The 16,887-nt window shown below is 42.5% G+C and overlaps 1 protein-coding gene across 1 annotated transcript; it reads left to right on the top strand.

Moving 5' to 3' along the window:
- Positions 1-715: 715 nt before the first annotated feature.
- Positions 716-11,351, top strand: RBM22 (RNA binding motif protein 22). Its single transcript, XM_045395006.2, has 11 exons — positions 716-861; positions 1,297-1,350; positions 2,532-2,561; positions 3,169-3,301; positions 5,248-5,348; positions 5,434-5,606; positions 6,433-6,633; positions 7,900-8,064; positions 8,832-8,920; positions 9,111-9,242; positions 10,260-11,351. Exons 1-11 carry the CDS (start codon positions 808-810, stop codon positions 10,388-10,390), a joined length of 1,263 nt encoding a protein of 420 aa, XP_045250941.1. The 5' UTR covers positions 716-807; the 3' UTR covers positions 10,391-11,351.
- Positions 11,352-16,887: the final 5,536 nt, after the last annotated feature.

Genomic DNA, 16,887 nt, shown 5'->3' with positions numbered 1-16,887 from the left:
AATGAAACAGTACTAATGTCTTTGAATTTGTGGCTTCACCACTTTTTAGCTCCACAACTAGGAGCTAAATCAGGAGAGATTAATCTCTCTAAACTGTTTTCTTTTCTATAAAAGAAGGATCATCATACTTGCCTACAGGGTAGAGTTACCAGATAAAATACAGGAAGATTGGTTAAGTGATGCGACTTTCAGACCAACCACGAATCCTACTTTAGTACAAGTAGGTACCAAATATATTTATAATTAAAAAGCGATTCGCTGTTAATCTGAAACTCAACTTTAGACGTTCTGTAATGAGAGAAAGAGAGAGAGAGAGAGAGAGAGAGAGAGAGAGAGAGAGAGAGAGAGAGAGAGAGAGAGAGAGAGAATGAATAAGAATCTGACAGCCCTACAGAGAAGTTATGAGAACAAATGAGACACTGGAACCACAAGACGTTCGCCCAGCATTTGGCATAATAAGCGCCTCAATGGTAGGGAACGCTGTTTTAATCCCAGCCTCTTATGCATTACGTCTTACTTTATTCTTTCGCCCAATTTTTAAATAAATCAGCTGCACGTGTGGCCCTTCTTTCCAAGCAGGCAAAAACTCAAAGGAAGCATCCAGGTACAATATAACAGGACCCGGATTGTTAAGCTTAGAAATTCCAAGAGCGGGCGACGTCATGACGCAAAGGCTCCGCCCCGGAAGAGGCACTGGACGCGTAATTAAGACGCCGACTAGCCCGGCGCTAGCCTCGGGGCTTGACGGGATTGTGGCGGTCCTCTCTCCCAACTCGGAAGCTACAGCTGCCTCCGGACGCTCTCAAGATGGCGACCTCTCTGGGTTCCAACACCTACAACAGGCAGAACTGGGAGGATGCGGTGAGTGTTCCTGCCGGAGGAGGATGGAAGGAGGAGGCGAAGCCGCGCACCTTGCAAGCTCGCAGGACAAGGCCTGCGGCGCGGCCGAAGGAATTCCGGGGAGGAGCCAAGGCGGTGGCCTAGCTTTGGCCGGAGTAGGAGGCCGGAGGGCGATCCTCTTGCGGGCTTGAAGGGCGGGGGCTTAGCCAGGGTCCCGGGACCAGCGCCCTTTCCATCCCTGCCCCCTCCAGCCTATTCGAGCTGGTTTTCTTTTCTCCCGCCGCCTGCCGGAAGTGCAGACAGCGCCCCCTCCCGCGATCGGGTCGTGATGGACTTCGGGTTCCTGCCGTACCTTGTTCCCCACCCTGGCTTCCCGCCCCCTCGCCGCCCCAAGTGTCACTGAGGTGTCAGGGTCTTCGGAAGGTGGTCCTCAACCAGATTTCCCATTTTCACCAGGACTTCCCCATTCTGTGCCAGACATGTCTTGGAGAAAACCCATATATCCGAATGGTGAGTGATCGCGTGTGAAACGAGTTATTCATGTCCTGTCAGTGTTGTGGTACTTGCACACTGTGAAGTGTTTCTCTTAGACAAGCAGAAAAAATGATGCTGTTTTACTAACCCAAAGTGCTGGACGACTTGCAAAGAACTGTCATGTGTATTCTCTTACTTACGAATCCGGTAACACTCCTGTGATGTAGGGGTAATCATGATAGCTAGTATTTGTTGAGCATTTACCCAGGAAATAGGTCTGTTGACCAGAAGGTGAGAGCGTTTGTGTCTTTTCATACAATAGTAATGAATGGAGCTGGGATTCAAGTTCAGATATTCTGGCTGTAGGAATGTCAGCATGATAGGAGGAGAACCAGAACTAAAAACTAGGTTTCCTGACTCCTGGTCAAATGCCTTTTGGCCAGTGTACTTTATCTCTTTAAGCATTCCCCGTTTCTTATAAACAAGGGTAAAATTAGAACCAGTTAACAATAATTAGGTTAGGGCTGTATTATTGTGTAGTCGTAGAGATGTTGATATATTAGTATGTTCAAGATGTTTGAATGGTTCAAGATGTTTGAATAGTTCTGTTTAAACAGAACATTTACTATATTCCGGGCACTGGCACAGGTCAAGTCTACAGTAGCTACCTTTTGACTAAACTTTGTAAAGTGGGCGGGCCATAGCTGTATCCTCTCTGATTTAGGGATTGTGGAAACCATTAGGAATGTTAGTTCTTGGGAGTGAACTTGGGAGCCAAAAATGAACCTAGGAGTTGTGGCTGTGGAAAGACACTCAGTTACCTAGTATTAGATGCATATACTCTATTTTTTTTTTCCCTGTGGAGACAGCGTCTTGCTATGTTGCCCAGGCTGGTCTGGAACTCCTGGGCTCAAGCGATCCTTCCACCTTGGCCTCTCAAAGTGTTGGGATTACAGGCGTGAGCCGCTGCCACCTGGCCCAGATCCGTATACTCTTGAGATGTTATAACTTACAATATGTTGTTATAGTATGTTTCCTACCCTCTTCCCAAAAAAGTTTGGGTTTTGGTTTTTGTTGTTGTTGTTGTTGTTTTTCTCTCTCTCTAGGATGCCAGGGATTTCCAGACACATTTCTTGGGTTATGTTTAAGGAAATAGTAGACACCTGGCTTTTTTCTTTCTGTAACTCCAGTTCTTTTCTATTTTTTTTCTATTATAGACCAAAGAAAAGTATGGGAAGGAATGCAAAGTAAGTATGTCTGTTAAAGAGTAATGATTTCTGTTTCATTTTTCTTTTCTCTACCAAATTAGCCTTCAGCTTACTAAGTTTTGAGGTCTTCCAGTAAGAATCAGTGCCATACAACTTTTTATGTATTACTGATATATTCATTGGCTGGCAACTATTTATGTGGGAGGTAAGAAAATGAACCCTCTGATGTAGAGATTCTAATGTCAGTGGATGGGCATTGAAGGAGTTTGTATACCAGGTGGTATATGACTGTCCACATGAGCATTTTAGCTGAGGAGGAAGGTCATCCCTGTCAGAAGATTCTCAAAAAATTTTATGACACTCCCCACTCCCCCTAAAAAAGATTAAGGTTCAGATTATTATTGGTGCTTACCTCTAGGATGGGAAGAACTTTGACCTTTTGGCTATTTCATTTCTGTACTCTGAATTTTTGCTGGAGAAGGATGCTGAAAATTGTATTGAAACATCAAATCAACTAGATGGTTGCTAAGGTCTCTTCTAAACCCTACATTCAGGGATCCTTTTTTGAATGCCCCATTGTTATCAGAGCTCCAGATTGCCCAGATCAGGGCCATTAACATTCTGTGGCTCTTGTTTTGTGTTCCAGATCTGTGCCAGGCCATTCACCGTGTTTCGCTGGTGCCCTGGAGTCCGCATGCGTTTCAAGAAGACTGAAGTGTGCCAAACCTGCAGTAAATTGAAGAATGTCTGTCAGACCTGCCTCTTAGACCTAGAGTATGGTATGCTTGACCTGTCCAATAGATCTGAAAGTGTGCAGGTGCCTAAAACTACAAGCCAGTCTTTTGTCTCCCACTTCTCACCCTAGCTCTGGTTCTGATTTCACTTTGGAATGTCTGCTGTGGTCTGCTTTTCCCAGGAAAAGAACCATAATTAGTCTGTTCTAGAGTCCTGAACAATAGTAGGAACTTAAGGAAAATTTGGGAATTAATCAAAAGTGTTCTAGGCCGGGCGCGGTGGCTCAAGCCTGTAATCCCAGCACTTTGGGAGGCTGAGACGGGCGGATCGCGAGGTCAGGAGATCGAAACCATCCTGGCTAACACGGTGAAGCCCCATCTCTACTAAAAAATACAAAAAACTAGCAGGGCGAGGTGGCGGGCGCCCGTAGTCCCAGCTACTCGGGAGGCTAAGGCAGGAGAATGGCGTAAACCTGGGAGGCGGAGCTTGCAGTAAGCTGAGATCCGGCCACTGCACCCCAGCCTGGGCGACAGAGCAAGACTCCGTCTCAGGAAAAAAAAAAAAAAAAAAGTGGCCTAAACCTTTATCTCTGCAGCCCAAGTGAGGTAAAAGGCATTGATCCTATGACAGATAATTTATTTGCCTTAGGCTTCTTTCTTGATCCAGAGCTTTTTTCCACCATGCCAACCAGAAGCTCACAGGGTAATTGTGCTTTATTTTATTTTATTTTTTGAGTTGGGGTCTCACTTTGTCACCCAGGCTAGAGTACAGTGGTGTGATCACAGCTCACTACAACTTTGAACTGCTGGGCTCACGCCTTCTGCCTCCTGGTATGCCTCTGCCTCTGCCTCCTGGTATACCACCACACCCAGTGCACGTGTGTGTGTGTGTGTGTGTGTGTGTGTCACTATTTTGCCCAGGCTGGTTTTGAACTCCTGGCCTCAAGCAGTCCTCCCACCTTGGCCTCCCAGAGCCACCACAGCCAGCCTAATTGTGCTTTAGACTTTTGTCTCAATTGTGTTGTGAGAACTGATACATTGCTACTGTTTCAGAGTAACTGCTTTTGGGAGTATTTTTTTTTTCTAAACAGTAGGTGACTGTTTTTCAGAAAGATAATTTTTCAACAAGAGTTTCTACTATTAAAGGAAAGGGAAAATATATATGAGTTTATGTATGTTAAGTTCATTAGAGTTACTCTTCTAGTCAGAGTTCTGGCCACATTTTATGTAATATTATTTATATGTTTGTTAAGGAGGTGTCTGGTCCTGGAGTACAGTGACCCTTACATGACTGTGACTATCCAGATGATCTGTAGGACTAACCAAAGAAACCACTTTTACATTTACTTTAGGTAAATCATGTTGTAATAAAAAGTAGGTGCGTTACTAATTTACAAGTTGAATATGACCATGGGCACAGTTTGTTCATCTAAAAATTTTCTTTTATAATTTTTTTGTTTTTGTTTTTGAGACAGGGTCTCACTGTTGCCCAGGCTGGAGTGCAGTGGCATGATCACAGCTCACTGCAGTCTTAACCTTTCCAAGTTCAGGTGATCCACCTCAGCCTCCTGAGTAGCTAGGACTACAGGTGCACACCACCACACCCAGCTAATTTTTGTATTTTTTGTAGAAATGGGGCTTCACTATGTTGACCAGACTGGTCTTGAACTCCTGGACTCAAGCTGTTCGTCAGCCCCAGCCTTCCAGAGTGCTAGTATTACAGGCCTGAGCCACCACACCCAGCCTAAAAGGTTTTCTAAAACATTGATTTCATCAAATTTCCTGACAGCTCAGGAATTTGGACAATTTCTTAGCATGCTGTGTAGCAGAAGTAACCTGATGGTGCTAAAGAGTTTGAATAGAAACATAGTAAGGTCTCTGGTACTAAATAGGAAGGAGGGGAAGGGAAAGGTGATGTATTCTGTGTGCGTGGTTAGTATGGATATGTTTTAAAATACATCTGAGGTCTCTCTCCTCTTTTTTTGTACCAGGTCTGCCCATCCAGGTTCGTGACGCGGGATTATCTTTTAAAGATGACATGCCAAAGTCAGATGTCAACAAAGAGTACTATACACAGAATATGGAGAGAGAGGTATGCTGCCACTTTTTGGGTAAAAATCCTAATGAATTGACACAGTCTGCATAATTTATCTTTTGAATTTGTCATCCTCACTTAGATTTCTAACTCTGATGGAACACGGCCAGTTGGCATGCTGGGGAAAGCCACATCTACCAGTGACATGCTGCTCAAACTGGCCCGGACCACACCCTACTACAAAAGGAATCGACCCCACATTTGCTCCTTCTGGGTGAAAGGAGAGTGTAAGAGAGGAGAGGAATGTCCATACAGGCAAGAGCCGAGCCTCATTTTCAGTATTTGCTTTCAGATGATTTCTCATCTAAGAAATGGGAGGTGCTAGCTTAAACTGTTTCTGCTTTAAAATCTAAAGGTCATACAACCAATGTGGTGTATCTGATGTCTTAGAACTATGAAATTTAGAAGAGCATGAATAAATTGTAGTTTTTACTTACAATTGAGCCTTGGAAACTAAATTGCTATGCCATACAATATGGATGCTGGCCTTAAACATTTCTACCTGAGAAGTACATCTTCACTGCCATGATTTAAACACTTGACTCTCAATGTATAGTTGAAGTCAAAGTAAGGTCAGACTACTAAAGGGTGTGTATGTTTTGGTTAAGACTGCCAAGCATCTGTATTAGGAGTTCTTAAATTTGGGATTAGTTAACCCTACCCCCTAAAAAATAATATATGTGCTTTCTCTGGAGCTAGGTCCATAGCTTTAATCAGATTCTCAGTGGAATACAATACCCCAAATGTGTTAAGAATCATTGACCTAGAGAGGGGTAATCATGTGTCCCTTTCTAGGGGGCAGGAGGGGGCGGATCATGTCAAGAGTTTTTATTTATAAGGAAAGTTTGGCATCCTAGATGGCCTAATGGCTTTTAGGAGGCTAGGAATTCCTTTTGTCATACAGTAAATCTCTTGGTATTAGGTCTATTTTGGTAATTGTATTTTGGTAGAAACCATAGTTTCTAGTTCAAAAGGCACTTCAGAATGTGTATCTAGGACTTTAATATGTAGCTATTCTTGGAAGATACCATTTTTTCACCTTTGTTTCACCTTTATGCCTTGTTTTTTTCTTGAATCATAGACATGAGAAGCCTACAGATCCAGATGACCCCCTTGCTGATCAGAATATTAAAGATCGATATTACGGAATCAATGATCCTGTAGCTGACAAGCTTCTAAAGCGGGCTTCAACAATGCCTCGGCTGGACCCACCAGAGGATAAAACTATCACTACACTATATGTTGGTGGTCTAGGTGATACCATTACTGAGACAGATTTAAGGTTTGTGGGTATAAGTTAAAGAGTTATTTTTGCCTTTAACTGCCCTGGGATAATTTATTTGCAAAAACTGCAAGGATGATCATTCTGTACAAAATCCATTTTTCTTTAGTCTCTCTACTGTTAGTATCATGCTGACTGGAATTTTTGTAAAATTGTCCTTTATGGTGCCACAGTAATAATGTGCTTATCTGGCTGGGCACAGTGCCTCATGCCTGTAATCTCAACACTTTGGGAGGATCTCTTGAGCCGAGGAGTTTGAGACCAACCTGAGCAACATAGTGAGACCCCATCCCTCTTAACAAATCAAAAAAATTAGCCGGGTGTGGTGGCTTGTGCCTGTAGTCCCAGCTGTTTGGGAGACTGAGGCAGGAGGATGGCTTGAGCTTGGGAGATCAAGGCTACAGTGAGCTGTGATTGCGCCACTGCACTCTAGCTTAAGCAACAGAGTGAGACCCTATCTCAAAACCAAAGCACAAAAAGTGCTTATCCATCCTGGCGTATGGTAATAATGACACAGAATTCTATTTGACCTAACAGCCAGGTTTTAAAGGATGGCACGCATCCAAGTATGATTAATTATGTAGAGGAGGGAGAGCTTTGTGATGATAAAACTCTTATGGTTTAAATTGTTGGCTTTTTAAAGAGACTGGCATTTGATACATTTGTATTATTTTTGGCTTGTATTATGCTTGGCTAGATGAGACATCTGGGCAGATAGTAATGGAAATTACCTCTTCCAAAGAGATAAAGTGGAGAAGAAACTCCTGTAAGTTTATAACCTGCCCTTGGTAGCCTGTCTCCGTTAAACCCTATCTGAGTGAGCTAGACAACCCCCAGGGGTTGGCAGACTTTTGCTGTAAGAGGCTGGATAGTGAATATTTTAGGCATTGTGGGCCACATGCAGTCTCTGTCACATATTCTTGTTTTAAACACTCTTGGCTCATGGGCCTTGAGAGCTGTAGTTTGCCAACCCCTTATCTAGGATTTAGGAACTTTAAGGAACCTATTAGAACTCCCTTTCCTCCATGGGGAAAAAACCCTGAGATGTTTGAGAACCTTTATTTACTCATTTCTCTTTCCTTCTCTCAATAAGCAGCACCCACATTAGGACAAGATATGGGAGGGAAGACCTGAGGGTAGTTAGGTAGATAACCTTGGGGCCCACCTGCCTAGTGGTGTGTCACTGAAAGTTAATCCATTTTCAGTCTCTTGGGAACATCTTTGTTCACTCCCATTTTCATTTTTTTTCTGCCTGTATCCCTTCAGAAATCATTTCTACCAGTTTGGAGAGATCCGGACGATCACTGTTGTGCAGAGACAGCAGTGTGCTTTCATCCAGTTTGCCACAAGGCAAGCTGCAGAAGTGGCTGCTGAGAAGTCCTTTAATAAGTTGATTGTAAATGGGCGCAGACTGAATGTGAAATGGGGAAGGTGAGAATTAAACTATTTTTAAGTGACATTTTGCTCACATTTTTAAGAAACTATGTCATTGTCTGGAGACTAGGAGGCTATTGATTAACAGGCTTAAATGAATAGGATCTTTAAAGAGATCTTTCAAAAGTCACTCTCTGTTTGATACTTGATTCCTGTGGATGTTGGGAGAACCCTGCTTTGGAAATGTATTCAGGGGTTTGTTGTATAATCTGCTCCTTTGAAGTTTCATGTTTTTGTGACTAGCTATTATAGGCCAGGTATAATAGCCAGGGCATGAAAGGTGAGTTTCAGGGTTTATAAATGAATTAGACCTAGATTCTGCCTTTGGAGGCTGATTGTCCAATGGAGAAGATAAAACAAGGAAGAATCGCTATTTTAAGTTTAAAAGTGATGATTGCATAAGAGAGACACAGGCGAAAGACTCAGTTCAAAGGGGGAACATGTCTCCGACTTGGAACCAGGGAAGAGATGGCTAATAGCAGCATCTGCCTTTGTGGAGAGCTCCCTATGTGGTAAGCACAGTGCTAAACATGTATGTGTTGCCTCTTCTGGTCCTTATGATAGTTCTAGCAGGTTTTGAACCCAGGTCTTTTCTGGTGTCAAAACCTTTGCTCTTATTCACTGTGCACAGTGGCATTTATGGGAAAAGTGTGTGCTGAGGAGGAGGTAGGGCAAAGGAACTCCATTGGACTGAGGAATTTAGGAAGCAGACGTGTGAGATAAGGTGGGCCAAAGTGCCAACTGTATGCATGTGTGTTTCCCAGATCCCAAGCAGCCAGAGGAAAAGAAAAAGAGAAAGACGGAACTACAGACTCTGGGATCAAACTAGAACCTGTTCCAGGATTGCCAGGAGGTGAGTGCAGACTTCCTGCTGACTTCAGAAGCTCCGTCTGCCCTGATGTTCCTATTTTGGAAGACGGGACCCAGGTCTTGTTCTCGTTGCCACTCTGCTCTCCCAATAGGACCTCTGAGAATGTAAAGGTGGTAAAAACTGTTGCACAGTTGTTCTCCCCTCTATGTGTTGACTATGTTCTCTCCTCCAGCTCTTCCTCCTCCTCCTGCGGCAGAAGAAGAAGCCTCTGCCAACTACTTCAACTTGCCCCCAAGTGGTCCTCCAGCTGTGGTGAACATTGCTCTGCCACCGCCCCCTGGTATTGCTCCACCTCCTCCCCCAGGTAACTTCCATCTTCCTTCTTAGCCCAGAGAAATCCTTGTGAAAGTTCTGTCTCATAAACGTCACCATCACGTTCAACACGTCCAAATCCTGTGAGTTTGCTCTGTAGAAGTCTATAAGTAAAGTTGATCTGTTGGGATTTCTGATATTTTTTTTTCTCCTGCTCTGCCAAGGAGAAGAAAGGGGCCAGTTTTCTAAAGATCCGAGTATATGTGTCATCAGAGTAAGATTATTAGATTACAAAGATCTATCACCAATTTGTTCCCTTTTCTAAACTGAATGCTAATGGATGCCCTAGAGCACTATTGCTCAGTGTGGGCTGTGAGTGGGTGTCATTTTACAAAGTGTTTATCATCTGTCTGCCACCAGATCAGGAGCTTGTGCCGAAATGTAAATCAGTGAACCCCTTCCTTCATTGAGAAAGTCTTGTTACCAAAAAAACTGTCAGATGAACTAAACTCTGCCTGATCATATGATTTACATTCTGACTCAAGCTCTTTGTCTTTTCAGTGGCCAGAAATAGGTGGAAGACTGGCACTTTGTATAGCACTGCTCTAGACAGCGTTAACAGTGGAAGGAAATCACAGGTAGCCAGTTCTCCTGTGGCAGAGAGCCCATACTCTGAAGTGAATCTGGTTTCTGAACCCCCTCCATCCTGGTGTCAGGCATTAAGGTTAATGATGACACAGTCTTGCCATCAGCCTGATTTCTTCCTTATCTCCCAAATCCTGACTGACTCCTGTCTGGTAGGATTTGGCGTGTTGGATACATAGCAGAGACTCAGACGACATACTAGGCGATACCTTGTGTGCTCTGGAGTTTTTTGGACTTGGCGGGGAAAGGTTTCTAAAACCAAGGAAATAACAGGTGGAAGCAAGTTTTGTGAACTGACATTTGCTTAAGCCCGGTGTCAACCTTGATTTATGTGTAGATGGTTTTAACCTTAGCAAGATTGAGAGGTTTGAAAGGTTATCAAGGAAACTGCAAGCCTAACACATTTGTTCTTTCGTATCTGCAGGTTTTGGGCCACACATGTTTCACCCAATGGGACCACCCCCTCCTTTCATGAGGGCTCCAGGACCAATCCACTATCCTTCTCAGGACCCTCAGAGGATGGGAGCTCACGCTGGGAAACACAGCAGCCCCTAGCACCTTGTCACCACTCTGGGGCTCTGTGGAAGAAAGGGCACTTAAAACTCCCAGTAAATCTTGGAATAAATATATTTGTCCTTCCCTTGTAGTTTCCATGGTAGCTGAATGTGCTCAGATGTGGGCATTCGGAGACTGACAGCCATGCTTTCCTACACATGTTCAAAGGATTGATGGACCGTAAATAAGCTGCCGTTAACACATCTGGTTACTGCTATAACACGACTAATAAAGCCTAATGCCTGTTCCCCTTACCTGTGTGGGGGACAAGCAGATGAGTGAATTGGAATGTCCAGCAGAGTTACCATCCCAATTATATGTTCATTTTGTATATTTTTTGGGCGGGGGAATAATTGACCTGCGGTAAAAAAAACCTTTGACCATTTTTATGTCCATTGAGTATTTTCCTTTTCATCCTGTTAAAAAAAAAAGATAACTAGTACTAATCATTGGAGTGGCCTAAGTGTGATTTAACTCTTTGGAAGTCACACCCTCAGAAAGATGAGTAGAAACCAGCACCAGCACAGCCCAGATCTTTTCTTTCCTCTCCTTTTCCTCGTTTATTCCTAAAGGAATCTGACCATTTTAAGTCTCTACGGCCCAAAAAAAAGACAAAACTAAAAATTCCTTTTTATTCCTGTCAACTGGATGGAAACAAATTTAATGGAGCTGTGTACCATTGAAGAAACCTGGTGTCTGGCATGAAATTACTGTAAAGAACTTCCTGTGAAACACGTTCTTTAACAAATGAAAAGCATTGGAGCGTGTGAATGAAAGACTTGTGACCTCCTGCTGGGACTCTGATAGTCGTCAGCATTCACCTTCGTGTGTCTTCAGTGTCTCATTGTCATCCCTGCTTCTGTTTGGTCTTAGAGTGTTTGGATATAACTGAATTGTAGATGGTAAAGGAAATTTGATGTGTTTTTGTTTTTAAATAATTAAAACGGGTCAATTTTTGAAATGTTGTCATGGGTTTATTTCTAGATTCCTCTTTATCCTTTGGTAGCTGAACTCGAGGTCAGTGGAAGTTATTTAATAGAAATGAGTTATATATTGTAAATTTTTTAAATGTTGCTTTAGACTTTTGATTATATCCATTCCATGATGATTTACTTATTTTACTATTTTTTTACCTCAGCCTATTCCTGGGTTAGATTCCATGATGATTTAAAAGGCCCAGACCTTTTTAGTACTTACTTCAAAGGGTGATTGTGAGGTTGAAATAAGATAGTGCACAGAAACACTTAGCATAGATCCTGGTGTATGGTGGTTGATAAAGGGTAACTTTAAGAAGTCACCCAGCTGGGTGCATGCTGATAGTGCCAGCTACTTAAGAGGCTGAGGTGGGAGGATTGCTTGAGGCCAGCAGTTCAAGGCCAACCTGGGCAACATGGTGAGATCCTGTCTCTAAAAAATAAAATTTAAAAGGTCATCCTTAGGCAAGTCATTTTAAAAGGAAACATTTATTATAAATTCATTTTTGCTAAGGCAACTTTTTTTTTTTTGAGATGGAGTCCTGCTCTGTCACTAGGCTGGAGTGCAGTGGTGTGATCTCAGCTCACTGCAACCTCTACCTCCTGGGTGCCTCCTGGGTTTAAGCGATTCTCCTGCCTCAGCCTCCTGAGTAGCTGGAATTACAGGCATGCGCCACCACACCTAGCTAATTTTTATATATTCAGTAGAGATGCGGTTTCACCATGTTGGCCAGGATGGTCTCCATCTCCTGACCTCATGATCCACCCACCTCAACCTCCCAAAGTGCTGGGATAACAGGCGTGAGCCATGGTGCCTGGCCATTTCCTTAAGCCAATTTTATGCTACTTTTATCTAAAATGTTTACTTCCAAGAAGGACATGCCCCATATGGCACCCTGTTTTAGATTTGCAGAATTTTTGTTTTTCTCTAGAGAACTTAAATTGCCTTTTTTTTTTTAAGATTTAAAAATCTATACATAGAAATTTTCATTTTATTGCTAGTAATGTCAAATGTGAAGCAATGTAGGATACTTCCAAGTATTTTTGTACCCTTTTGGGTCTTTTTTGATTGCCTGCTTTTGAGCATGTAAAGGATTTTTAGCCAATTTGTAAATGAGATGTGAATCTTATGGATAGCATTTTAATAACTGCTAGATTCAATGATTTACATCTCCACATATACATGCATACATACATACATGCCTGTCCAATTGTGTATTCTAACGTTGCTTTCTTGGGGAGGAGGAGATTCTAATTTTTGTGCAGTCTGGTTATGGATCTTTTTTAAAAAAAATTAAGTATAGAATAGCTATTCATCATAAATAAATCAGAATTATGAGCAATTAGATCTTGGCAAAAATTCTTGCTTGCCAAATTCCATTGCCTGGGACACACAGCTGGGTACACTTGGTGAAAATCAACTTTTGCCATTCCTAGGCTTGGCCTGTAAAACCCTCACCCAGTCCTGTGTGCTTTCTCCATCTGGCTGAATGCACAGAATGGTCTCTAGAAGACAGCAGAGTCACAGAGTGGAGCCTGGGTTCCTCCATCACCACTTAGAAGACAATATTGCTATATGAGAAATTTTTGTTGTATTAAGGCATTGAGACTTGGGGATTTATCTGTTATAGCTGCTAGTGTTACTCTAATAGAAATATAGATGTCCTCAAATCTAATAATAAAAAGGCACTTGTTTATCTAGTAGGTTTATACTGAGTGATGGTGTTTTCCTCTTTTTTTGAAAAATAGGGGTCTCACTACATTGCCCACGCTGGTCTCAAACTTCTGGGCTCAAGTGATCCTCCCGCCTTGGCCTTCCCTTTGTTGGGATTGCAGGCATGAGCCACCGCGTCCAGGCAAGTAATGGTGTTTTAAACAGACTCCGGAGCCAGACTACCTGAGTTCAAATCTCAACTTCAGCTCCTCCCAGCTGTATAACCGGGTATGTACTTAATCTCTGTCTAGTTGTCACAAGGCCTCATCTCTTAACCCTTTTTGCTGCCTGTAATATTTTGAGCTCCTCCCACAGAAAAGGCTCAGAAGGTAAAGCATTATGACAACCAGACTAAGGCAGTGACAGCCCATAGGGCAAACAGTGAGATGTAACAGATGTTCTGGAAGCCAAATCAGTGAGCCACTGTGACCTGAAATAAATGGAGGTGAAAAGAGAGGAGTCTAGGGTAACCCCTAACCTCCCACCTCAGGTCTCTGGGTTGGTCAACTGAGTAGAAGGGTGTCTTTTCCTGAAACAGAGAATGCTGGAAGAAGAAAGTGAGATTGGGAAGTAGGGGTGGGAAAATATGAATCCCCTATGGGATCTGGTGAGTTTAAGATATTGTTAGGCCAATAGAAATTCGCAACCCAAGGGGAATGGAGCTTCAGGGAGATTAAGATTTGGATGGGCAGTGAAGTGGTGACAGCTGAAGCCCTGGCTGTGCAGTGGAATTCTCCAGGGTCGGCAGGTAGAGCAATTTTTAAACTTCAGTGAGTCTTAAGTTCTTGGATTTTTATGAGGCAAAGACCACCCTTTGAGAAATACTAGTATAGGATGAGATCACTTTTTTTTTTTTGAGACAAAGTCTTGCTCTGTTGCCCAGGCTGGAGTGCAGTGGTGCAATCTCCGCTCACCACACCCTCTACCTCCCGGGTTCAAGCAATTCTCCTGCCTCAGCTCCCGAGCACACACCACCATGCCCAGCTAATTTTTGTATTTTTTTTTTAGTAGAGACAGGGTTTCACTTGTTGGCCAGGCTGGTCTTGAATGCCTGACCTTGTGATCCACCTATCTCAGCCTCCCAAAGTGCTTGGATTACAGGTGTGAGCCACCACACCTGGCCGAGATCACTTCTAAGATCTGAAAATGTTACTCTTCTCAGATTCTGTAGTCTTTTTTTTTCTCTGAGAGTCTCACTCTGTCGCCCAGGCTGGAGTGCAGTGGTGCCATCTTGGCTCACTGCAACCTCCGCCTCCCGGGTTCAAGCAATTCTCCTGCCTCTGCCTCCTGCGTAGCTGGAATTACAGGCGTGTGCTACCACACCCGGCTAATTTTTGTGTGTTTTTAGTGGAGACGGGGTTTCACTATGTTGGCCAGGCTGGTCTTGAATGCCTGACCTTGTGATCCACCCATCTCAGCCTCCCAAAGTGCTGGGATTACAGGTGTGAGCCATCACACCCGGCCGAGATCACTTCTGAGATTAGAAAATATTACTCTTCTCAGAGATTCTGTAGTTGTTTTTTTTGTTTTTGTTTTTGTTTTTGTTTTTTGCCCCTAACATTTTACTGTACTGTGTAGAAAAGTTAGAATAATTTTACTGTGAACCACTGTATACCCACCAACTGATTCTACAATTAACATTTTGCCATATTGGCTTTATCACGTATCTATCCATTTCTTTATGCATCCATCAATCTATTTTTTTTTTTTTTTTTTTTTTTTTGAGATAGAGTCTCACTCTGTCGCCCAGGCTGGAGTGCAGTGGTGCTGTCTTGGCTCACTGCAACCTCCGCCTCCCAGGTTCAAGCAATTCTCCTGCCTCTGCTTCCTGAGTAGCTAGAATTACAGGCGTGTGCTACCATACCCAGCTAATTTTTGTATTTTTTTAGTAGAGACGGGGTTTCACCATATTGATCAGGCTGATCTCAAACCCCTGACCTCAAAAGATCTGCCTGCCTCAGATCTTCAAGAGATCTCCCTCAACTTCTCACAGTGCTGAGATTATAGGCATGAGCCACCGTGCCCAGCCCCATCAGTCTATTTTTATGCATTTCAGAGTAAATTGAAGACATCAATAGACTTCACCTTTAAACATTTCAGCATTTATATACAGATGCTCCTCAGCTTATGGTAGAGTTACATCCTGATAAGTTGGAAATATCATTAAGTGAAAAATGTATTTAATACACCTACTGAACATAACAGCTTATCCTAGCCTATTGAGCAAAATCACCTAATACAAAGCCTATTTTGTAATAAAGTGTCGAATATCTCATGTAATTTATTGACTACTCTCCTGAAAGTGAAAAACAGAATGGTTGTATTGCTTTCACAACATCATAAAGTTGAAAAATCATAAATTGAACCATCCTAAGTCAGGGGCCATGTTTAATTAACTAGAGTTCAATTCTTTTTTCCATCTATCTGGATGAAAGAGTTCAATTTTTTTTGTGGATTTTTAAGGTCAAAGTTACATAGACTAAGATGCATGAGTATGTCATTCAAGAGTTTTGACAAATGTATCCATCCATGTGACTCAAACCCCTGTCAAGATATAGGACATTATCATCACTCCAGAAAGTTTCCTCCTGCTCTTCGTAGCCAATACCCACTCCTACCAATCTCCAGAGGCAACTACTGTTCTGATTTTTATTACCATAGATTAGTTTTGCTTCCTTTAGAACTTCATATAAATAGAATCATGCAGTGTGAACTGTTTTATATTTGGCTTCTTTCTAGCAGCATGTGTTTGAGAATCATCCATAATGTTGTATATAGTTCCTTCTTCTTGCAGGACAGAATTCTACTGTATGACTATGCCATCACTAATCCATCCTCCCATTGATGGACACCAAGGCTGTTTCCAATTTGTTTGGGGTTTTTTTTGCTACTGAAAATAAAAGCTACTATGAATATTCTTGTACAAATTGTTTGTGAATATATGTTTTCTTTTCTCTTGAATAAATACTTAGGGTTGGGCGCAGTGACTCATGCCTGTAATCCTAGCACTTAGGGAGGCCGAAGTGGGTGGATCACCTGAGGTCAGGAGTTCGAGACCAGCCTGGGCAACATGGTGAAACTCCATCTCTACTAAAAATACAAAAATTAGCCAAGTATGGTGGCAGGTGCCTGTAATTCCAGCTACTCGAGAGGCTGAGGGAGGAGAATCGCTTGAACCTGGGAGGCGGAGGTTGCAGTGAGCCGAGATGGCACCACTGCACTCCAGCCTTGGTGACAGATCAAAGCTGTGTCTCAAAAAAGTAAAAAATACATAAACTTAGGAGCAGAATTACTAAACATGTCTGGTTTTAAAAAGAACTGTCAGACTTTTTCCCTTTATGTTCCTACCACAATGTAGGAGAGTTCCAGTTGCTCCACAATGTTGCCACCATTTGATGTAAATGGTCTTCTGAATTTAGCCATTCTAGTGGGTGTGTAATGGTAATTAATTGTGGTTTTATTTTGCATTCCCATTGTGACAAATAAGTTGGACACCTTTTCAATTACTTATGGCCATTTACATAACTTCTTTTTAAAAAAAAAAAAAATTGAGAAACTTAAGGATGAAAAATCTGTTTTTATTTTTATTTTTAGAAATGGGGTCTTACTTTGTCAGCCAGGCCACAGTGCAGTGATGTGATCATAGCTCACTCCTGGCCTCAAGTGATCCTCCTACCGCAGCCTCCCAAAATGCTGGGGTTACAGGTGTGAGCCACTGCACCCAGCCTATATGTCTTCTTTTGTGACATATCTGTCCAAATATTTTGGTCATTTCTATTGGGTGTTTTTTTTTGTATTAACTAGTTATA

Source organism: Macaca fascicularis, chromosome 6, assembly GCF_037993035.2.
Source record: "Macaca fascicularis isolate 582-1 chromosome 6, T2T-MFA8v1.1".
Taxonomy (NCBI): domain Eukaryota; kingdom Metazoa; phylum Chordata; class Mammalia; order Primates; family Cercopithecidae; genus Macaca; species Macaca fascicularis.
This window is presented reverse-complemented; position numbering and strand designations above follow the sequence as displayed.